Source organism: Pleurodeles waltl, chromosome 7 (assembly GCF_031143425.1).
Source record: "Pleurodeles waltl isolate 20211129_DDA chromosome 7, aPleWal1.hap1.20221129, whole genome shotgun sequence".
Lineage (NCBI taxonomy): Eukaryota > Metazoa > Chordata > Amphibia > Caudata > Salamandridae > Pleurodeles > Pleurodeles waltl.
The window spans coordinates 721,520,540-721,545,252 of record NC_090446.1 but is presented as its reverse complement, the minus strand read 5'-3'; the positions used below and the strand labels follow the sequence as shown (position 1 = coordinate 721,545,252).

The 24,713-nt window shown below is 47.2% G+C and overlaps 1 protein-coding gene across 2 annotated transcripts in view; it reads left to right on the top strand.

The window, feature by feature from the left end:
• FSTL4 (follistatin like 4) overlaps positions 1-24,713 on the top strand; it is a 2,214,882-nt gene that overhangs the window by 2,050,299 nt on the left and 139,870 nt on the right. For both annotated transcript variants that reach the window (XM_069199198.1, XM_069199197.1), the window contains exon 10: positions 5,311-5,445. In XM_069199198.1, coding sequence (XP_069055299.1) covers positions 5,311-5,445 — 135 coding nt within the window. The remainder of the gene's footprint in view (positions 1-5,310; positions 5,446-24,713) is intronic.

The following is a 24,713-nucleotide window of genomic DNA, read 5'->3' as shown; positions in this document are numbered from 1 at the left end:
TTCTTGATAAGATAGAGGTATCTCTAAGTAAGCGTAAGCCCTGTATTGTCCAGGGACATTCGCAACAGTGTATTTGTGAAAAGTATTTGTACCCCCATCAGCTGCTGGAAATACGACCCAAGAATAAAAAAGTTCTGTCCTATAGGCTGCATGGGCATCCACCACAAAAGTGACTGGACCCCCCTGGACTGTCAGTCCATGTGCTATCAGATGTCCTGTGAGCGGGTGACGCATATTGATTGCTATATTCACTACATTAGGATTCGCCATTTGTAAAAAATAGCACTAGGTCAGAGAAGGCACACCAATATCAGGGTTTTTCCTTTCAAAGTTCAAGCTTGAACAACCAACCACTAAGCAATAGGACGTATCTATCCCATGGTGGCGGAAACCCTCAGCCCCACGGACGTCTCCGCGTACGGAACCGAGGAGTCAAAATATATATGAGACCGAGAGAGTCAGTCGGACCTAAACATTAGAGCCAGACCAATCGTTGGCGGCGCCATGTCGCGTGGGCTCTCATTATCCTAAATGAGACTACTGGATTTCTAAGCAGCAGGATCGATAACGGTGTGGGGGACTGAGTCTGACCCACTTGTAAAGAACTCTGTCACCCTAAATCCGGTTTTTGCTCCGGCTAACTAGCAGTGCCTCATTTCTCCCATGGGGAAGAAATGATTAGGCAGCCGAGCGCATGACATCTTTGGAACTTCTCAGGGAAGTCGTGGTCACTCAGATCCAAACCAACTCTCTCATTTACAATATGGTCTCATATACAAATGACAAAGACAGTATAAGTTTTATATAATGTTTTAATAAAACGACTGTATTTTAGATAATAAGGCGTGAGCCGCAATAACCAGAACAATACAACATAGTAGGATTAAAATAGTCACCAGGAGAGTAAAACATAAGAACAAAGCTATCATATTGCCTAACAGTTTCTACTCTCCCTCTGCTTGTTCTATTTAGAGCACAGCATGTTAAGCTTCTAGCTTGCCTTTCTGAATCACTGGGGAGACATAAGCCCTCATACCTGAGCAAAGGCCTGTGATCTGGTTCAGCATCTGCAACGAGGCAGTCAGCGTCTAGCTGTGGGTCTCTGTCGGAATCTCCCTCTTGCATGTATTGGGACAAGGAAGTGATTTTATAACTAACATGTCATCGTGATCACAAAATGTCCCTACGCAGGAATGCCAAATCTAAACTCCTACCACGTCTATCGGCAATGTACCAGACTGTATCCTTGACTGAAGCACAGAGTGAATATGTTATGGAGAACTCCAGTGCTGAAGTAGGCAAAACAGTGTGATATGAATAAAAAACAACAACATAGAACTGGCTATTTGAAAAATAACAGTACGAAGCCTAATAAAAAGCATTTAGAGCAAAGTGCACAGAGGCTCTAAGCTGTCAGCAAATGAATAAAATACATTCAGGGCAAAGTGCACAAAGGCCTAAAGCCTGAAGCTAATGCGCAAAGTATACGTAAAACTAACCACACTACACTACGAATGGGCAAAGGAGACAGGCGCTAATCCTAAAGCTGGCCCATGGATAACGCACCATTAAAGTAATTGATGGGACTGTTAATAGAAGTGGATTTATCCACCAGTCTAGAGTTTTAATGTTATGTTGACAAAGAAAAGTTCCTTTTTCTAATTAAGGTGCATGTGTCATTTGTGTTGAAAGCTCCATAGGAAATATGCTATTGTTTATGTTATTCCCTATGTTGTTGTTTGCACTGATAAATTAGGTATATGTTGACAATTTTTATGTTTTAGAATAAGGACCCTTACAAAATGACTCAACAAATTGATAAATGAAGTAAACATTGACACACGGTATTAATGTACTGTTTTTGTGTTTGTTTTAAGAAAAGTTATAATCGATAGCCAGTGGAGGTTCTTGTTATTTGTATTATGTTTGTATGGTCCCTCTTCCACGTAGACTTTACAGGACCGCATCCTGTCTTTTGCACATGTAACAAAAAATAACATCGCATAAAATATTGACTCGGATGATGAGTTATCATACTACTTTTTAAACAACGTCATTTTAGAATTTGAGCCTACACAATATCAATAATGGCAAATAATACATTGGCAGTACTGAAAAGTAAACTTGATTTTAAAATACCAGTAGCCTAGACTGAATAATCCCAGGGGATTCAAGTGTGAAGACAGAGAAATTGTTACTCACAGAGCTAATGCTAACAAAAGCTGCTTTGTGAGGAGTGACATCACCACATCTAACAGATCCATCCAGGGGATAGTCATCATAGTGACTAAACTTTAAGAGCAGCATTACATTGCACACGATTCTGCCTGTTTGTGGAAGCAAAGTAACCCAGTTATTCAAAACAGCCAAATCATGTCTTCCTGAACTTCTCACTGCAGTGTGACGTTTTTACATGTTAATGCTTTCGCAATCACACTTAAAAATTACAGGGTTTGGTCCATTACCTGTACACTCGACGCTGTGCTTTCAGCTATGTATACAGAATGTTTTAAACAAATCCTTTAAAGGTAGTAAAATAGGAGAGGGAGATTAAATGTAATTCCCTTCTAAGTAATAGAAATAAATGCAAAATGATTATGCGAACCTCTTTTGACTCATATCAAACAAATATGATGCATGGACTGTTAAAAAAGACGCGAAATGTTCCTAACATTCCATTTTTAATTATATTTCTAACTCTGATGGAGTATTTGTTTTTGATAGATTATTGTCAAACAAATAGTGCTACATACAAATATTTTGCAACGTAGGTTATTATTATTATTGCTGATCATATGTGGCTGGTGATCATAGTCCGAATTAATGATATGCCATAGCATTCTAGCTGCGCCTGCCCAGTAGCATTCGCCTCAGATCGTGTTTATGTGCGCTCTTCTGTTTAAATGTCATACAGTACCTCTCATGGCGCAACGTCTTGCCTCACTTCCTGTCCGTTGAAAGAGATTCAAAGGCCTACACTTTCCCCAGGATTTCTGCTGCTCGGTGCTTTAGGGGACAAGTGTTTCCAAAGGCCGCTGTTTCTTTAGCTCCTTCATTTCATGCACCATAAAACATCCGCACTGTGAGGTAAAATCTGTCACACTGTTCAGCTTGTTGTGGATTATTACTACTGAAGTTATATGATGTGCACTCGTTTCTGCCTCTCCCGAGACATTAAAATAAGATGGTGATTGATGTGAGAAGGTTTGACAGAATATAAACATCGAGTACAGTGCAGGTTGTTTCCAATGGAAGTAGTCATAATAAAACAGGTGACTCGTTTTAAAACTGTATTTCATTGTTTGAGAAGCGCATGTCAAAACACCGCCAACATCAAAGTTGACGCTGTATTGTGGTAGGTTTCAAGAGGCCTTGTACAAAAACCAATATATGATTTTGATAAACTAGTTAAACTATGTGGCGCGTGGGATGTATCAGTGGCATTGAATATGAATCTCAGTGACCTGGCCTTTCCTTTGCCCCTTAATCCTGCATTTTAAGACGCTTCTTGTCACCGCATGCTGTTTTTAGTTTTGAATTCATACGGTATTGTCCTGCAGCCAGGGCTATAGGATAGAGAACTGTTGTGGGGGAGGCGCTGTAAATGAGCTGTCTCAAGGCACTTCTATCATGTGTGGTATACTGGCACTTACGTCATTATGACAATGTGCACCATGGCCCATGTGCACATTTATGTTCAGGGCTCACAAAGTAAAAGGGGCTCTTTTAGAGTTTGACCGAACAGGAACAATGACATTGATCAGTGCTCCCGCCTCAATCTCACAGTTGCACCTGCACATTTAGAGGTGAGAGAACTGCAGGGTTTCTGATGGCAGCTGGTTCCACCATTGAAAGCCTCTAACCTGATGGCTCAGCTGCCACAGGGACTTCAGGTTTTAGTGGCAATTGCCCACCTTCTGATTGCAGGGCACCATCACTAGATTGTCCTTCTCTGTAAAACCATACAAGGAAATCTCACAATGACCCTAACACACAAGGAGAAAACTCCCTGCATACCACGGACATTTTTTGTGGTTTTCAGGAAACAGACTCCTGTTTGTTGCTTGATGACAAAAACTCATTGCCGTGTGGGCACAACAAACATGACACCTGCTCAACAAAGATTAGCACCCTCAGTGGAGTGGCCACACCTGTCACTTCACTGTAAGCACATAAATCCCAACCTACTTGATGAAGAACTTTAGGTTTGTTGTGCCATCCTCCACCAGGAGAGGGGTGGCCGAGGTTACTAGGCAGACCTCTTCATAGATTTAAAGAGGAGTGCAAGTTGTTTATTATAACCAGACAGCTGACCTCTGGAACAATATGAGGTGGAGTTTGTCCCACTAAATAAGTGACAATCACCAACCCTCTACCATTCATAAATATTATTAATAATTATCATGATGCTGAGAAAATTGAGTCACACTCTCAGTGAGGTCTACATCCAAGGAAAGTAAGCAGCCAGAACCAAATTAACCTAAGCAAGAGGATTTACATAGAATCTACCTTCAAACAGTGCACTATAACCTCTGGCCCATCTCCCATAAATATAATCTCTTATAGGGATTAGAAACCGGAGCCACGCACATTTAGTGGTGATAGACAACAAAACTGAGTTGTAGTAGCAATGTAACACATTAAGAGACCAACAACTTTTATAATACATAAGGTGCATCAAAAAAGATACAGCTAGGAACACTTCCTTTTGCTGCATATTGATGATTGAGGCGTGCATGGAAAATGAAGCAAATTACCTGATGTTTATATAATTCGCAAATACAATTCACAGTTCAACTAATGAAAGGTACCTAGAAAAGATTTAAAAGTTACAAAGATATGAACGTACTGGACTTGGCTTCCTCAAGAGGAACACAAATGATTACAGTTAAGTTTTGCTCAGTAAACAAGACCATCGTGGTAGCATCTATTTCGCTCATTTCCTGCAATGGAAAAACACACAAAAACTTCCAAATCTGAATATGAAACACATATGAAAAAGTGGGGGCACATAAAATAGAAGTGCATCTTTCTTTCTGCAAATATGAATAGATGTCAGTGCAATCTGGCTGTGGCTTAGCCAGACTTTATTTCTTCTAATTAATAAAACCACTCTAACCTAACCCAATCAATTCCACCAGTTTGTATTTCCTCCTTACTCGTAGGGTCAGAGGGACAGTTGGCAGGGGCATAATTCTCTTTGATTTATTTATTTGTCACCAATAGCTGAAGAAATGGCACTAATCCTTGGATGTGTGGCTTTGTATTGTTGCATCTGAGTAACATGGTGTGTGATCTATCTTTGATCAGCCAATGCGAGTGAACTTCACATCAGCAATGTGCGTTACGAAGACACCGGGGCGTACACCTGCATCGCTAAGAATGAGGTCGGAGTAGATGAAGATATCTCCTCACTCTTTATAGAAGATTCGGCCAGGAAAACACGTAAGTCCCATAATTTAATTTCGAAAACAACCATGCACCAAAAATGCACATGTGCTAGAACACTGCATTGATTGAATGCAGTTGCTAGCAAAGTCACGTGATAAGTATTTAATCCACCAGATCTGCACCCTCATATGTTTAATCCATATAAGCAAAAGGCAGATAGAGCGATATTTAAACTATAAACGTTTCATACTCAAATTTAAATTCATTTCAGGGAAAAGCATGTGTGATAAAAGCATGATTAGAACAAAATTACTATAGATAAAAGTCAGATACAATGTTAAGTAGTTATCCTGTTTGAAATGGAACATTACAAGTGTTTGATGTTTTCGGTAGGGAAGCAGCTCACGGGTGATCATTAACACTGCTGCAGTTATAGTTGGTGATTGTTTTAATGAACTATTTGAAAGGTGTGGCAATTAAATTACTGATGTTGCCAAATACTTCATACTTTAAAACTGAATCTACTTTTTGGGCTCTATTGAGTGCTAGAAGTAATTTGCTAAAGCATTTAAAAAAGAAACATTTCTAAAAATGAACAACAAATGTTTATGTTATCCCCACCACAACAGTCATGATCGATGCTTCAGTAATTTAATTTGCATCACAGATCCTACTTCAATAAGCCCGTATGTCTGGTTTTGAGATCATGTCAATGTTATGCTACCAATTTTCACAAACCCTGGATAATTGATTCCGTCCAAGACAAGAACTGCCTACACCAATAGATCTGGTGATTTAAAGAGTGTGTGTTGTGTAAAAGGAAGAATATTTTATATGTGGTTGATGGATGTGCTGTTTAGGTGGATCTTTTCTATCAGTGCTTGTATGGGTGTTTTGGGGTGTCATTGGTATATGTGTGCACGAGTGGAGGGGGTATGGTAGGGGTAAAGGAATTTTAGAAACTGAATTATTAACTTTTAATTAATCCCATAAATCCACAACCTCCATCCCCAGGGAAAGTGTGTGTAAAGTATTTGAGCAGCACCATTGCAACACTCAAATCATTAAATTAAGTAGTGAAGATGTCAGGCCAATTTTGCTAAAAGAAATTGCAATAATGATGAACATGATAGCAAAACAACAACAATTGAAGAGTATAAGGAACTTTGGATTTTTAATGAAAAGGCAAAAAGGTGAGCGTAGAAAACAATGAAGATCTTCAAATGTCAATGTTACCCTATGGGCTGTCCTTCTTAAACAGCTACTTGTCAACATCTGTCATTTCACTTTTAAGCACTAAAGCAAACTAAAGTCTTCACTGGAATGATCTTAAAAATAATCCAGTAATTAGAAAACGTTCCCCTGTCCAGAAACGTGTTACTCACTTGCAGCAACATACTTTGAGGTTTTAACTGGCTGGTGAAGGCAAATGCCACAATTTCTGCACTTGTAGCAATACGTTCTGTTCTTCAGTGGTGCTTCTAATGCTCCCAAATGTTCCAAGAAGCTCTGGGGGACTAGACGAAGGGCTTGAAGTGAAAAAATACTTCCCTCACCTCTATTTGAGGCGACATTCAAAAGTGGCCTCAACAGGATGCTGAATACCCTCATACTAACCACTTCTAGGGCTCCAACAATAGCACTGGCAGCTTTCATGATACAAGAATAGTGGGAGTCAGGCTCAACCATTTTCCATAGCCTTGGTTCCAAGATGAGCCCCAGATCCCACTGATTTGGTTCTTCTATAAAGATACACTTATTGTTATTGATATATCTGGGGATAAAAGGTGTCAGCTTTTCTGCTCGTTTTAGAATTACCTCCTGGGCTTGGATCAAAAGAAAAGCAAGATCCAAGGCATCAGTCCTCTCCTAGATTGGCTGCAAAAATAAGCACATTTCTTTGCTTGTCCCTTTTCAGAATAGTAGTGTTCTGTTTCCCCTGTATTTAGCAGTGGATGTAATAGAACCTGACTCTAGGCTAACTAAGTTGTCACACTGCACCCCCACCCAACATTTAGTAGTTGTTCTGACTTATGGCTATGATAATATCATAAGTCCCAGTTCTGCGAATTAATGCAAAGATGGCTATTGTAGTGTATCACTAAGCCAAGTTATAGAAATGCCAATTGTATACTTACATCAAGCCTTTGCAAATGGATAGGCCCACTTAGTCTGTGCAGTAAATAGCACTTTTCAAATCTGTTACTACAAAGACATGACACCTGTTTACTTGGCATGTCTCACATCTATACATAATGCACTTTGGTCTTGTGGACTTCACAGACAAATCTAAAGGTGGCTTAGTTAATGTTAGAGGTAGGTTTTCAAACATGAACCATTTTTGGTATGTGCTTGCTGAATCTTTAGCCAACAGCAGGTCAGGCTGCAGTGACAGCCCCGGTGCAATGCTTTTAAAGCCACTCCCGTGAGTGAGGCAAATTTAATGTTGCTCAGAACTGACATTTGATTTTCAACACATTGGTGCAATTTCTTCACCACTTAACTCTGGCTTTATTGAAATTTCAGATATTCCATTTGGGGCTAAACGATTATATGCTATGTTTAGACTTAGAGCACTGGCTGTGGCACTGTGAGCTGGTCAACAGCTTCACACGAGCCAGAACACCTTCGTGAACAGATTCTGTCTATGCCGTACTAGAGGAATGCTGGCCTATGCTATAGTATGTCAATCCAATGTTAATATTAATCAAGTAGGTAATCTGAATGTCTATGATGGAGAAAGACCAACCTTTTCATGTGAGCTGTGACGCAGATCCTACGCTGCCCAAATAGAATGAACTAGAAAGGTAAACTGATTTTAAAACCTTGGATTCTATATGGTAGGGCAGCCTAAGCAGCCTAAACAGCAAGGAAATCGACTGAGAACATGAGTGTGATGTTATCTGCAAACAAAACATACAAAGTACAATACGGTTATAGAAATAAACAATTTAGAATCAAACTTCAACTTTAAATAAAAGGAACTTCAATAAACAAGATAAAAAATGTGGAAAATCAGTTGTGGCCGTTTAAACGTTATACAAATGTGAAAGCTGCCCCACTGAAAACAAGGAGTGTGCTAATGTGATGCATTGGTCCCAGGCCCAGCTCTTCCAGTCCGCTGCACTGCTCAGCTGTCTTCCAGTTTTTCTGAGTGCTTTCTCCTGCTTTTTCCTCTTTTTGGCTGCGTTTGCCTTCCTTTCCCCGTTTTCTGAACATTTTCTCCTGCTTTTCCCTCATTTTTTAACTGCTCTCTCCTTCTTTTCTCCCATTTTCAGAGTGCTTTCTCCCACTTTTACCCCATTTGTTTTACTACTCTCTCCTTTCTTTTGCTCCGTTTTTGAGTGCTTTCTCATGCTATTCCTCGTTTTTTACTTCTTTCTCCTTTCTTTCCCACGTTATCTAAGTGCCTTCTTCTGCTTTCCCCTCACTTATTTACTGCTCTCTTTTCTTTTCCCTATTTTCTGAGTGCTTTCTCCTTTTTATCCCTTGTTTTGTTACTACTCTCTCCTTCCTTTCCACTGCTTTGTGAGTGCTTTCTCCTGCTTTTCCCTCATTTTTTACTGCTCTCTCCTTCCTTTCCCCAGTTTTCAAAGTGCTTTCTCCTGCATTTAAATCATTTTTTTACTGCTCTCTCCTTCCTTTCTCCTGTTTCGTGAGCTCTTTCTCCTGCTTTTGCCTCATTTTTTAGTTCTTTCTCCCTCCTTTCCCTCATTTTCTGAGTGCATTCTCCTACATTTCCCTCATTTTTACTTCTTCACCCCTCATTCCACCATTATTTTTAGTGCTTTCTCCTGCTTTTCTCTAATTTTTCCCTGCTTCTCATTGCTCTTTCTTCATTTACCGCTACCACCTGCCACCCATTTTTACTGCTTCCCACCTAGCCCCTCCCATTGCCTCCCAGCGCACCTCCCGTCTCCCAGGACCTACTTAATGGACCCCATTGTGCTGGTCCCAGGCCCAGCTCTCCTGTGCTGCTGTGGCGTTCTGCTTCCTCCCTGTTTTTCTGAGTGCCTTTTCTTGCTTTTGCTTATTTTTTACTTCTCTCTCCTTCCTTTCCTCCCATTTTCTAAGTGCTTTCTCCTGCTTTTTTCATCATTTTTCCATCTTTCTCTTTCCTTCCCCTGTTTTCTGAGTGCTTTCTCCTGCTTTTTTTTCATTTCTTTACTGCTCTCTCTTTCCTTCCCCCCTTTTTCGGAGTGCTTTCTCCTGCTTTTTCCTTATTTTTTTAACCTCTCTCTATTGTCTTTCCCCCATGTTCTAATTACCTACTTGTGCATTTCTGTAAATTTTCACTGCTTCTCCTTGTTCTTTCCTCTTTTGTCACTCCTGCCTGTCACCCGTTTTCCCGCCTCCCACATAGCCCAACTCACTGCTTCCTAGCACCCCTCCCGCCTACCACGAACTACTTAATGGAGGCCACAGTGTGGCAGTGTAGTGGGCGCGCCACTGGGGCACCAAAGGCAAGCCCTTCTGTGCCCGTCTGCCCCTTGAACACGTCCAGTACCAGAAACCCTGGTTATTCCATCCAGTGCAGTTACACTGCTGCAGACCTCCAAGCCCTGTACCCTAGGTGCATCAACAACAACTGGTGCCGCACAAATCCACGCACCACCAGAGGACCAATCTCCTTCTAGCACTGCCACTTCACCTGCAACACCGAAGCAACCACAAATGCCAAAGCCACTGCAAACACAACTGCGCCCACCAAGTCGACCGAGACTGCAATGGCACAACTCCAGTGCATTCTACTCAATGCCCAATCACTTGGCAAACACGCCATGAAGATCTGGGACACAGTCTCATCCCTCAATCCGTATGTCATCTTCTTCACAGAGACCTGGCTGAACCCCACATCCAAGCCATATATTTCCACACCAGAAGGCTACAAGATAATACACCGCAACCAAATCAACAAACATGGAGGTGGAATTGCCATCATCTACAGGGACACCATCCACTGCACAACCTCCTTAGATGACCCAACCCTGATAATGGAGCATCTCATTTTACAAGTTCACACATACAGAAAAAGCACCATCAGGGGCTCTCTTGCGTACACACCACCGGGACAATGCCCCAGCTTCTGCAACATCATCCCTGACATCATCATCCCAATTGCCATTGACTCTGAGGACTACATCTTCCTAGAAGACCTTAACTTCCAACTCGACAACACCAACACAACCAACCTCCTGGAAAGCATGAGCAACATCGGCCTCCAACAACTTGTCACTGACCATGCCCACATCTCAGGACACACGCTGGACCCCATTTTTATGTCCAGCAACAGAGTCAAGTACAACCACGTCTCATTGCTCACCTAGACCGACCACTACAGCATCCACTTCACCATCGCAGGGTCTACCAACGTTAGCACCACACTTCCAAGTTCTACACGCAGAAACTGGAAAATGAGACAATTAACGGAACAAAACTCTCAATTCCCACCTCCCAGACACGCCACCCAAACCAGAACAGGGTGCAAAGATCTTCTCCCAGTGAATCACGGAATGCTCTGACACAATCACCCACTAAGCCAGTCAAACCCAAAGTACCAGAGGAGCCAGGTGTTTCAGAGCAGAGCCGAAATCCTCAATATGCAACTGCTGGCAACTCTAACAGAAGTGACAACAGACCATACCACCTTAAAAACAGCACTCAAACAGTACCACCGCCTCCTGAGAGAAGCAAAGAAGAACACTCTAGCAGACAGCATAGAAGCCAGTGCAAATGAAAGCAAAGAGCTCTTCACCATCATGAAGGAGTTCTCCAAAACAGCAGCTACTGGAAACAACATCATCCCCTCCCAAAAACTGAGTGACACCCCGGCGACCTTCTTCCAGGACAAGATCTTAGCCATTTATGAGATCTTCAAACTCCAACCCTCGCCTGGGGACAGCATCAGCCTACTCACACCCATGAACACAAACCCCAAATACCTGCTCGGCCATTGGGCCCTCTTGCAACTCAATCCACAGTCTTGATCATGAACTCTGCACAGTCTGGAGCACCCACAGACCCATGTTCTCACCACCTCTTCAACCTGTGCAGCAAGGCAATTGGTGACAAGCTCAAGAAAGTCCTGAACACCGCCATCACCATGGCCTCTTTCCCTGAAGAATGGAAATACGCTGAAGTGAGGCCCCTCCTGAAGAAACCATCCGCTGACCCAGCAGATCTGAAGAACTGTTGGCCCATCTTCTTGCTCTCCTTTAGGGTGAAGGTTCTCAAAAAGGCAATCAACCAGCATATCACCAAATACTTGGAACACTACAACCCCTGGACCCTTCACAATCCAGATTCCAAACCAACCACAGCACCGAGACAGCCCTGATTGCAGCTACTTATGACATCAGGGCTCTCCTGGACCAAGGCGAAACAGCAGCCCTCATCCTCCTTGACCTGTCAGCCACCTTCAACACCATCTCCCACCACATTTTGATCAACAGACTCTGCCAAATCGGAATCCTGGGAGGTGCCCTCCAATGGATCACCTCATACCTCCCCGGATGAACCCAGAGAATTTGTCTCCCACCATTCACCTCAGAACCCAAGGAGATCATCTGCAATGCCTCACAAGGATCGTCCCTCAGCCCCACCCTCTTCAACATGTACATGATGCTCTATCCAATGCCGTAAGATGGCACAAACTCAGCATAATCTCCTATGCTGATAATACCCACCCCATCCTCTTGCTCTCAGAAAACCTTTCACCACCAGAGCAATCTTCCACAAATATATGGTAAACATCACTAGCTGGATGAAGGACAACTGCTTCAAGCCCAACACGGACAAGACGGAAGTCCTCATGTTTAGGAACACACCTCGTCATGGAACAATACTTGGTAGCCTGCTGAACTCGGCTCTTCCCACGCCCGACTATGCCTGCATCTTCGGCATTATCTGGGACAGCAAGTTATCTATGCAGAAACAGGTAAACACAGTCTCCACTGACCTTCTTCCGCACCCTGTGCATGCTCCGTAAGATCTTCAGGTGGCTCCCAATAGACACTAGAATGACCGCCACTCAGTCCCTCATCACCAGCAGGCTGAACTATGATAACACTCTTTACATAGTAATCACTGCATGCGTCTTGAAGAGACTACAGGCATTACAAAAGTCAGCCGCAAATCTAATCCTTGACCTCCCGAGATGGACTCACATCACCCCACACCTCAAGAAGCTACACTGGCTCCCGATCCAACCCTAGCACCACTCTGCGGGGCACCCTCATCTACAGGCCGCCAGGCTCCCACCCCCCATTCTGCGACACCATCGCTGACCTAGCTACCATCCATGCTCTTACATCCAAGGACTACATCCTACTGGGTAACTTCAACTTCTGCCTGGAGAACCCAAACGACAACAACTCCACCACCCTGATCGAAATCTTGCCAACCTCGGACTCAAGCAACTCGTCACTGCACCCACTCACTCGGCCGGTCACACACTGGACCCCATTTTCTCTGCTAGCAACCACGTCTCCATCAGCTACACCGCCGAACTCCAATGGACCAACCACTGCTGCATTCACTTCACCTTCAACAAACCCATTGGTTGCCACCATGCTCCACAACTTCCCTGCAGAAATTGGAATAAGGTCACTGAAGCCCAGCTCACCACCAGCCTCAACGTAACACCCCCCCAGGCTGACGACGTCAACACTGCTGCACACTACCTCCACAAATGGATCACTGACTGTGCCAACACCCTCACCTCCCTCAAGATACCCCACTCAAGAGGCACAGCCAAGAAAGCAAACTGGTTCACCCCAGCACTCAAAGAATTGAAGCAGGTCTGCAGACGTATAGAGAGGAAATGGCGCACCAACAAGACCCCTGCAAATCATGAAACCTTCAAAAACGCAGTCAAACATCACCACCAGCTCATTAGGACCACCAAAAAACTCACCCTGGAACAACGCATAAATAAAAACACCCACAACACCAAATAACTTTTTACCATCATCAAAGAGGTCACCAACCCCAACTCCACAGACATCCCCCGCCACTAGACCTCTGCGAAAACCTTGCCAACTACTTCCACTGCAAGATCACAAACATTTACAAAAGCTTCACCACCCAGGGCTCCCCGTGACTCTCATCACCAGCCCGTCGACTGAAGCGTCACCACGCCCCCACCCTCCTCCGCTGAAACAACATCACCGACAATGAGACCCGCAACATCATGGCAACCACCCACTCAGGAGCACCCACTGACCCCTGCCTTCACCACATCTTCAACAAAGCCAGCCACATCATCGTACCCAAAGTCCGGCATAACATCAACCGCTCCTTCGAAACTGCCACCTTCCCATAGAGTTCGAACCACATTGAGATCAGACCTGTACTGAAGAAACCCACCGCCGACCCGACAGACCTCAAGAACTACTGGCCCATCTCCCTGCTCCCCTTGCCAGCCAAAGTCATTGAGAAGGCAGTTAACAAACAACTCACCATCTTGCTGGAAGCCAACAACATCCTGGACCCCTCACAGTCAGAATTCAGAAGCAACCATAGCACCGAGACTGCCCTCCTCACCGCCACAGACGACATCTGCACCCTCCTCCACTGAGGCAAGACCATCGCCCTTATCCTCCTGGACCTTTCTGCCACATTCAACACAGTCTCACACAACACGCTTGACACCCATCTCCACGATGCCGGCATCCGAGACTCAGAACTGCAATGGCTTTCCTCGTTCCTCGCCGGCATAACACAGATGGTCTGACTCCCCGCTTTTCTCTCTGAAGCCACCAAGATCAGCTGCAGAGTCCCCAAGGATCCTCACTGAGTCCAACCCTCTTTAACCTATACATGACCCCACTGGCTGCCATCGTCAGAAGCCATGCACTCAACATCGTCTCCTATGCCGACGACACCCAACTGATAGTGTCCCTCACCAACAACCCCACCAAGGCCAAGAATAATTTCCATGAAGGAATGAAAGCAGTCGCCGCCTGGATGAAAGATAGCTGCCTCAAACTGAACTTGGACAAAACAGAAGTCCTCATCCTCGGCTCCACACCCTCCACCTGGAACGATTCTTGTTGGCTCACTGCCCTCGGAAACGCCTCCACGATCGTGCCCGCAACTTCGGCGTCATCTTAGACTCATTGCTCTCAACGGACCAGCAGGTGAGCGCCGTCTCATTGGGTTCCTTCCACACCCTACACATGCTTCAAAAAATCTACAAGTGGATCCCTACCGAAGCCAGAAGGACAGTCACCCAGGCCCTCGTCAGCAGCTGCCTCAACTACGGCAATGTACTCTACACCGGAACAACCGCCAAGACCCTTAAAAGACTACAACACATCCAGAATGCCTCCACCTGTCTCATTAAGAATGCCCCACGACACAGCCACACCTCCACCCTTCTGAGAGACCTACACTGGCTGCCCATTGACAGGAGAATCACCTTCAAGCTCCTGACCCATGCCTACAAGGCCCTACACGATGCAAGACCAGCCTACTTCAACCACATACTCTCCTTCTACACTCCTGCCAGACAACTCCGCTCAGCCGACCAGGACCTCGCCAACATCCCCCTCATCCGGAAAACTACAGCCAGAGGAAGATCCTTCTCCCACATTGCCGCCAAGACCTGGAACACCCTCCCCATCCATCTCAGGTAATCCCCCACCCTGTCTCAGCTCAGGAAGAACCTCGAGACCTGGCTCTTCGACTCAACCTCAATACCCCGCCCTACCTCCCCCAGCACCTTGAGACCCTCATGGGTGAGTAGCCACGCTTTACAAATCCCTGATTGATTGATTGATCCAGAAGAGATGCCAGTTCAACATGCTGACTCACAGATACAAAGTCCTGCATAATGAAGGATCACCATAAATCGACAAACAAGTGACCTTCCGCCAAACGAACAGACACCGGCGATCTGCCTACCCTTTCCTCACAGAATCCCCAGGATCCACTGATCCAACAGCAGAGGACGCTCCTTCTCTCACCTGGCGGCCAAAGCCTGGAATGACCATCACCTCTGGAACTCCACATCGCTCCGGGAATTCAGAAAATGACTCAATACATGGTTGTTTGAATGAACAGAGCACTGTGAAGCAGCTAGCAACTTCAAAGCTTTGAGACCCTCACAGGTGATTGGCTGTGCTTTATAAATCCTGATTGATTGATTGATGCATCTGTAACTTTATTTTTTGGGTGCGCCCAGGCCCAACAGGTCTCTAGACAAATATTCAAAACTATCTTATTAAGCAGTTATTGATAATACTTCCTTCTAGATTAAGCATACTGAATTCAGTTCTTTTGGGCATAGTTGTAGGCGTCCCTTCAAAATTTGTACAGGTCTCCACAGTCATGTGTCGCGTACCAACATGTTGATATTTCTGTCACAGGTTCAGAACCCTTCTGTAACACAGGTCCTTCTCATACATACTTGGACTTGAATCTCTCAGGTGGCACATGCACCAGGTGGCAAGTAGCCACTCCAGCATGCATAGGTAGAATGTACTTTTCTTAAAGTCTTGGCAGTTTTATATAAATGTGGCCCAAGGGCATTAGAGCGCTTCACATGAGCACTAGATTACATTACACAAGCTCACTTTTTTTAGGCATGGGAGATCAAGTGATTTACCCAGAACCAGAGGATGCTGGGCCGACACTGGGACTTAAATCTGGTACCCCAGTTCCAAAGTCACCAGCTCTGATCATTAGCCCACATCTAATCCCAGTGAACCTGTTCAGAGATTTTACTTTGTCAGTTCTTGCAGCAGGGCCTAGTGCAGACATATTGAAGCTACAAGTTGGAACAACAATTCTAGTTTTCTCTAGGCTATAAGGAGGGATTCCTATAGGAAACAGCAGTCAGGGAAGTTGCCCTCAGTTGGCTGAGAAGGGATTCATACACAGGAGTTAAAGCATATCAGGAGATCACACAAGCTTTGATGGAAGAAAGCAGTCAGCTCAACAGAATATGGATGGCAGATTACAGGTCACAGATCCACTTTCACATTACAGCAGCATCAGTTGTCAGATTTACTGGAAGCAAAGGAAAGCCAGGCAATGGAAGTTGAACTCAAGAACTAGAACACTATCCCCTTTGTGTACTAATACTGAGATAGGCTAACCATTTTGGGGGAAATTAGGAATGGTGAGTACTGAAGCATACAGAGGTGCCCTTGCAACTATCTATTTTATGGCTACTAATTTGGCACGGTAATCTGATTAATTCACCTTAATATTTTCCCTCTTCTCTATTTTCCATATGTTAGCAAATGTACAATAGGATTCTTGTTGTTTTGGTTTTTTATTCTCTTCATTCCGTCTTTCTTTGTAAATAAATACTGACTGTCTTGGCATCCTGGGTGTCAATGCCTGTATCCTGGTTGGTTGGTGTTCACTACAGTGCATTCTAAAAATAGAGTCCCATAAGAAAACCTCAAAGCTAAATGTCGGGTTGTTTGCAACTCTGCATTTATTCTCCTGATAACTGCATGTTTATTTGTCACCAAGATCTACCTCTTTGCTGAGTCTTTCAAAGCCCTTGTAAATACAAAGAAACAGATGTGTGACACCTGTCCCTCTCTCTCTCTTTTTCCCCCCTACCCATTTTCATTAATTTTCTCTGATTGATGTGTGGGAATCTTACCAATTCCCAGAGTAGGAGCTGAACAGGAAAGATTTTCTGCAACATTGTAAACCTTCAGTCAAGCTTGACAGTATGCCAGCCACTTATCAGGCCTTTGGATGCGGCCAAGAATCCTTTACAGGATGTGCAATAATGCATAACCATAATTCAAAAGATCTTGAATTAAAAAAATCTATGACTCAATTAATGTTCTCAATCACAATCAATCATACCTCCATTACCACTGTCCTTATGTCCGGCAATGGGACGTTCTGAATCAGTAATTTAGTTGTCTCTAAAGGAAACAAACCACCCATACCCAGAGCTATGTTTATAGCACTGTCAGACAAATATGCCAGACACCTGAAGTGGGCCTGCAGCACTGATTGTGCCACCCACTTCAGTAGCCCCTTAACCTTGTCTGAGGCCTGCCATTGCAAGGCCTGTGTGTGCAGTTTCACTGCCAATTCCACTTGGCATTTAAAAGTACTTGCCAAGCCTAAAACTCCCTTTTTTCTACATACAAGACACCCCTAAGGTATTCCCTAGACAGCCCATAAGGCAGGGTGCTGTGTAGGCAAAAGGCAGGGCATGTACCTGTGTAGTTACAAGTCATGGTAGTGTAAAACTCCTAAATTCATTTTTACACTGCTATGAGGCCTGCTCCCTTCATAGGCTAACATTGGGGCTGCCCTCATACATTGTTTGAGTGGTAGCTGCTGATCTGAAAGGAGTAGTAAGGTCATATTTAATATGGCCAGAATGGTGATATGAAATCCTGCTGACTGGTGAAGTTGGATATAATATTACTATTTTAGAAATTACACTTTTAGAAAGTGAGCATTTCTCTGCACTTAAATCTTTCTGTGCCTTACAATCCATGTCTGGCTGGGTTTCGTTGACAGCTCCTTGTGCATTCACTCAGACACACCCCAAACACAGGATACTCAACCTCACCTGCATACATCTGCATTTTGAATGGGTCATTCTGGGCTGGGAGGGTGGAGGGCCTGCCCTCACACAAAGGACTGCCAGACCCCCTACAGGGACCCTAGCAGACAGGATTGAAATGAAAGGGGACCTGGTGCACTTCTAAGCCACTCTTTGAAGTCTCCCTCACTTCAAAGGCACATTTGGGTATATAAACAGTGCCTCTGCCCCTACCAACTCAGACACTTCCTGAAGAAGAAACTTGTAACCAGAACCTGCATCCTGCCAAGAAGAACTGCCTGGCTGCCCAAAGGACTCACCTGACTGCTTTCTGTGAAGGACTGCTGCCTTGCTGCTCTCTGGCTGTGGTGAAGAAGTGCTCTCCAAGGGCATGGATAGAGCTTGCCTCCTGTTCCCTGAAGTTTCAGGACCAAAAAGACTTAGGTGGTCATTACAACCCTGGCGGACGGTGTTAAAGCGGCGGCAAAACCGGCAACAGGCCAGTGGTAAAAAAATTGCAATTACGACCTTGGCGGAAACCGCCAGCAAAGACAGCCACTTTAACACTCCGACCGCCACGGTGGTACAAACAAACAGCGCGGCGGTCTCCGCCAACAGACAGGCGGGGGACAATGTACCGCCCACACTATTATGACAGGCCAATCCGCCACCTTTTCCGGGGCGGATTCACCGTGGATAAAAACACGGCGGATACAGGAATCCCGAAGGGAAAACGTTCACCTCTACACACCCCATGAGGAAAGAGGACACCATGGACCCGGAATTCCAAATTCTCCCTGCGATAGTCTTCCTGCTCCTCTACCAGGAGCACAAACGCCGGCGGCGAAGACCACGGTGAGTACTGCACCTACGACACAGGGGAGGGGGGAGGGAAAAAACAGGGACACACACATGCAACACCCCCACCCTCACCCACTACAACACACACAAATGCATATCAATACATCACAGTTACACCCCCCAACCCCCCTGGAAGAAAGACAATAGAAAATTAGTGTAACCATTGTAATATATTAAAAACAAATAGGCAGAAATATATATATACACCATGCACAAAATAAATACCAAGCATAGTAGTCCAGGTAGTGCACTAAGATAGTCCGTGGAACACTGGGACCACACGGTATGGGCGAGGCCCACACAAGATCCCCGGCCATGATGGAGAGAACACCGCAGGGGCATCAGATACCAAGAAAACAGGCACCTCAGGGGGAGGGAAAGGGGGGGCACCTCAGTCGCTTGAGTGCACGACTACAAATCCACGAGGGGGCCACATGCCCACTGTTACATCCTGGGGAGTGCAAAGCCACATTCTCACAAGTCCCTACACTGGGTGGTCTGCCCACTGTTCAATCCTGGGGAGTGCAAAGCCACAGTCTCTCAAGTCTCTACAGTGGGTGGTCTGCCCACTGTTCAATCCTGGGGAGTGCAAAGCCACAGTCTCACAAGTGGATGACAGTCTCCACTGGTTCTGGAGGGGGCATAGTGCCCAGAGTGCTACATCCTGTTAAGGACAGAGGTAGAGGATGTCAGTCTCCACTGGTTCTGGAGGGGGCATGGTGCCCAGAGTGCTTCATCCTGTTAAGGACTGAGGTAATGGATGTCAGTCTCCACTGGTTCTGGAGGGGGCATGGTGCCCAGAGTGCTTCATCCTGTTAAGGACAGAGGCAGTGGATGACAGTCTCCACTGGTTCTGGAGGGGGCATGGTGTCCAGAGTACATCATTCACCCCGTGACGGACTCAGTTGCGTCAGTGCCCCTGCTGCTCATGGGCTAGCGGTGCTTGAGATGGCGGTGCCCTGTTCAGCGGTGCTTGAGATGGCGGTGCCCTGTTCAGCGGTGCTTGAGATGGCGGTGCCCTGTTCAGCGGTGCTTGAGATGGCGGTCTCCATTGCAGGGTCTCAGCTGCTGGCGGTCCTTCATGGCCCAGCGGGGCTGGTGGTCCTTCATGGCCCAACGGGCCTTTTGCTGGCGGTCCTTCATGGCCCAGCGGGCCTTTTGCTGGTGGTCCTTCATGGCCCAGCTGGGCTTGTGCTGGCGGTGGCCTCCTGGGCAGCTGGGCTTGTGCTGGCGGTGGCCTCCTGGGCAGCTAGGCTTGTGCTGGCAGTGGCCTCCTGGGCAGCTGGGCTGGTGCTGGCGATGGCCTCCTGGGCAGCTGGGCTGTTGCTGGCGGTGGCCTCCTGGGCAGCTGGGCTGGTGCTGGTGGTGGCCTCATGGGCAGCTGGGCTGGTGCTAGCGGTGGCCTCCTGGGCAGCTAGGCTTGTGCTGGCCTCCTGAGCAGCGGGGATGATGGTGGTCTTCTCTGCCGTGCAGCTCTTCCCAGACTTGCCGGGTTTCTTGTGGCCCTTTCCCACCTTGGAAGGTGTCACAGCTGACTCCACACTCCCAACGGGACCCCTGGGAGCGGCTTTGGTGGCTGGAGTCTTCCCCCTCTCCCACTGGACACTTGCCAACTTCTGATGCTTCACAGGTAGGGGAATGTCTGTGCTGTGGCTCCGTGCCACACTGGCTGCCCTGGTGGCCAGTGCACTCCACATTCCGGTGACTACAGGCACCACTGGTCCCGGAGATGTTGTGGCTGAGGTGCTAGTTCGGGAACAATGAGACGGACGGGGTGGGGGAGGTGTGGGAAAGAGGTCAAGGTTGGACAGGAAAAGTTTTTTGGACACAGTGGGACGGGTAGCTGGATGGGGTTTGGGAGTGGAGGAAGAGGTGGTGGTTGTAGGAGGTGTACGTTTGGTGACTTTGGGTGAAGGTGCATGCGCAGGAGGCTGTTGTGAGGTGGATGACTGCTGGGTGGGTGTGTGCCTGCATTTGTGTATCTTGGGAGGGGGCGTCATAGACACACTGGGAGAGGACACAGGGGACGTGTGAATGGTAGTGGGGGTGGTGACTGCACGTGAGCGGGGTGTGGTGGTGGGTGTGCTGGAGAGGGACGTAGTGGCTGTAGAGGTAGTGCATGCAGGTGTGAGTTTAGACGAGATTGGCGGGGAGGAGGGAGACGAGGAGGAGGGGGACACAGTGGAGGCAGTGGATGTTGGTGTGTCTGCATGCGTGTGATGCTTGCATGAGTGCCTGTGGGATGTGTGGTGCTTATGTTTGCCTGAGCTTCCCTTGGGTGTTGACGTGTGTGCATGTTGGTCTGTAGGTGTGCTTGGGATAGGCTGAGGTACAGGGGATTGGGTCGGGTTGAGGAAGTTGGAGGGGGGAGGCTAGAGACGGGGACAATGGCTGCCATCAGTGTTGAGGCCAGAGTCTGAAAAGCTCGGTGAAGGGCCGCCTGACCAGAATGAATGCCCTCCAGGAATGCATTTGTTTGTTGCAACTTCCTCTCTACACCCTGGATGGCATTCAAAATGGTAGACTGCCCAACAGTGAGGGACCTGAGGAGGTCAATGGCCTCCTCACTGAGGGCAGCAGGGGTGCCTGGGGCAGGGCCTGAGGTGCCTGGGGTGAAGGTTATGCCCACCCTCCTGGGTGAGCGGGCACGGGGCAAAGGCTGAGGGGCTGCTGGGAGGGCGGTGCTGGTAGTGGGAGTGGCGGCTGTACCTGTAGATGTGGGGGGCACCGATGTTGCCGCCACCACAAGGGAGCTCCCATCAGAGGACGAGTCTGTGTCGCTGGTGTCAGCTCCTGTCCCCGCTGTGGAGCTCCCCTCGCCCTCCGTCCCACTGGTGAATTTGGACTCTGTAGTGTCGCCCTCCAGGGCCATGTGGGATGCAGCTCCCTCGTGCTCCGTTGCCACTGCTCCTCCGCCTGAAGATGCTAATACACACAAGAACAGGGAGACCACAAAAAGGGGGGGAAGACAGAAGAAAGACATGTTGAGTGCATGCATTACCACTACCGTTGGCGGACACGACAGACACAGAAGCCCCCTGCACTACGCCGCGCTCTTGGGCTCCACTGTTCAATTTCTTGGAAATGGCCTACAAGGCTATGGACGACATCTTCACACATAGATGACACAGGGGCATGACTAGCTGTACTTGGAACTCTACAGAGGTGGGCTGGGGTGCCACATGGCCTGACATACGGAGGGGCCTTGTCTACGGAACTCACCCTGGCCTAGGGAAACCCACAGCCCTCCTCCCCCACCCAGACACCTCCACTGCGCGCAAAGTCAGCAGAATGAGAGTGTACTCACCCCCTTGTGGCTGCTGTGATGCCCTCAAGCGCCCATCCAACTCCGGGTAGGCCACCGCCAGGATCCTGAACATCAGGGGGGTCATGGTGCGACGGGCACCCCTCCCACGTTGGGAGGCCATCCCCAGCTGAGCCTCCGCCGTCTTCTTGCTCCAGCGGCGAATGTCCTCCCATCTTTTCCGGCAGTGGGTGCTCCGTCTGTGGTAGACCCCCAGGGTCCGGACGTCCTTGGCGATGGCACGCCAAATATCATTCTTCTGGTGGGCGCAGACCTACATGAAATGTGCAGGGGAAAAAGAGAAGTTATTACCAACTGCACCGTCGAAGTGATTGGCCCCCATCCCTACCCTTGCCATGTGGCACATGCATTCACCGTCTTTCATGCACGCAGCACTCTCCCCCCTTCCTTTTTACATCCAGCCCTCTCCACACAGGCATAGCCCATACAACATGCTCCCTGTGTACTTACCTGTTTGTCCGGAGGGCCGTAGAGTAGCTTGTACTGGGGGAGGACCCCATCCACGAGTTTCTCCAACTCCTCCGATGTGAAGGCAGGGGCACTTTCCCCAGACACTCGAGCCATTGTCTCTTCCAGACCGAGGTAACAGCAGCACTTGCAGTGTAGGTCCTCTCCTGTCGAAGATCAGGTATCGAGTGATTAAAGTGATAGAAAATGGCGGTCACGTCCGCGGTGGTGCGTACCGTCACCGCCGGCGTACATCGCCATTGGCTCCTGGGACTCATAGGGTCCAATGTTAACCAATGCAGCATTGCGCCGCGGTCTTCGACCGCCTACCGCGACGGTGTACTACGCCAGCGCAGTTACCTCACATCCCATTGTCCCACTTTACAGGTCAGACAGCCGCCATTTCAGGGGCCCACATGGCTTCATTTCCAACTGCGTCACACATACCTAGGCCTAGACTCAACACACATACAGGCCACCTTTTGTGTATGATAGGTGTTCTGTGTAAACTGTGGGCACGTACCTCTGAGTTGTTTGACTCTGTGTTTGCTGTTGTCCTTCATAGGCACCGTCCGCTGGGACATGTGAGGAGAAGGCGGCATCCTCCGGTGTACCGACCGTTGGTGGACCTGTCGACAATGGAGGAGCAACATTTGATTATCACATACAGGCTTGACCGTGCCACAATCCAGGAACTGTGTACCCAGTTGGAGCCAGACCTGATGTCAGCAATCCGCCATCCCACAGGTATCCCCCCCTCAAGTGCAGGTGCTGTCAGTGCTCCATTTCCTTGCAAGTGGTTCCTTTCAGACAAGAGTGGCCATGGCATCAGGGATGTCCCAGCCTATGTTTTCCAACGTATTGTCCAGAGTGTTGTCTGCCCTTCTGAAACACATGCAGAGCTACATCGTTTTCCCTCAGGTGGAGGATTTGCCTACAGTGAAAGGGGATTTCTATGCCCTGGGACACATCCCCAACATCATAGGTGCCATTGATGGGACACATGTGGCTTTGGTACCCCCCCACAGGAGTGAACAGGTGTACAGAAACCGGAAGAGTTATCATTCGATGAACGTACAGATGGTATGTTTGGCAGACTAGTACATCTCCCATGTGAATGCCAAGTTCCCTGGCTCAGTGCATGATGCCTACATCCTGCGGAATAGCAGAATCCCTTATGTGATGGGTCAACTCCAGAGGCACCGTGTGTGGCTATTAGGTGAGCACCTGGAAGCAAGTCAGTGGGAATGGTTGTCTGGGTCTGGCGATATCCCTCCAGGTTAGTGCGTGTCTGACAGTTGTCCCTCACCATTTGCAGGTGACTCTGGTTACCCCAACCTGTCATGGCTGCTGACCCCAGTGAGGAATCCCAGGACAAGGGCAGAGGAACGCTACAATGAGGCCCATGGGCGAACTAGGAGGGTGATCGAGTGGACCTTCGGCCTCCTGACGGCCAGGTTCAGGTGCCTCCATATGACAGGTGGATCCCTATTCTACTCACCAAAGAAGGTGTGCCAGATCATCGTGGCCTGCTGTATGCTTTATAACTTGGCTTTGCGACGACAGGTACCTTTTCTGCAGGAGGATGGTCCAGATGGCGGTGTTGTTGCAGCTGTGGGGCCTGTGGACAGTGAAGACGAGGAAGCAGGGGAAGAAGACATGCACAACAGGGACTCAGTGATCCAGCAATATTTCCAGTGAGACACAGGTAAGAATACAAACCTGCCTACTACATGTACTTTAACACTACTACCTCTCTACTGTGTGTCGTTTTCACCCAGTGTATGGTCACTGAGTTGTCACTTTCCCTTACGATTTCACAGATGTGGGTCCCACTGTGTGACATCTGCTTAGATTCCTCATGGACTAGAGCTGTGTGACATAGGTATGTTGACATTAAACTTGAAAGAGCATTTTGTCATTATAATTGCTAATACACTATTTCGAAATCACAGACAGACTCCAGATTGTTTTGTGCTTTAAGTGTGTTTATTTAAGTGCTCAATATTGGAGGGGGTAGTGAAATGGTGAGGGGTGATGGCGGAGGAATGTCCATAGCAGAGTCCAGTCTATTAGTCTCACAGGTGCATTGCCCATATGGGCATAGGAAGTGGAGCTGGGGCAGTTCCAGTATGGACAGGGTGACAAAGTGGGACA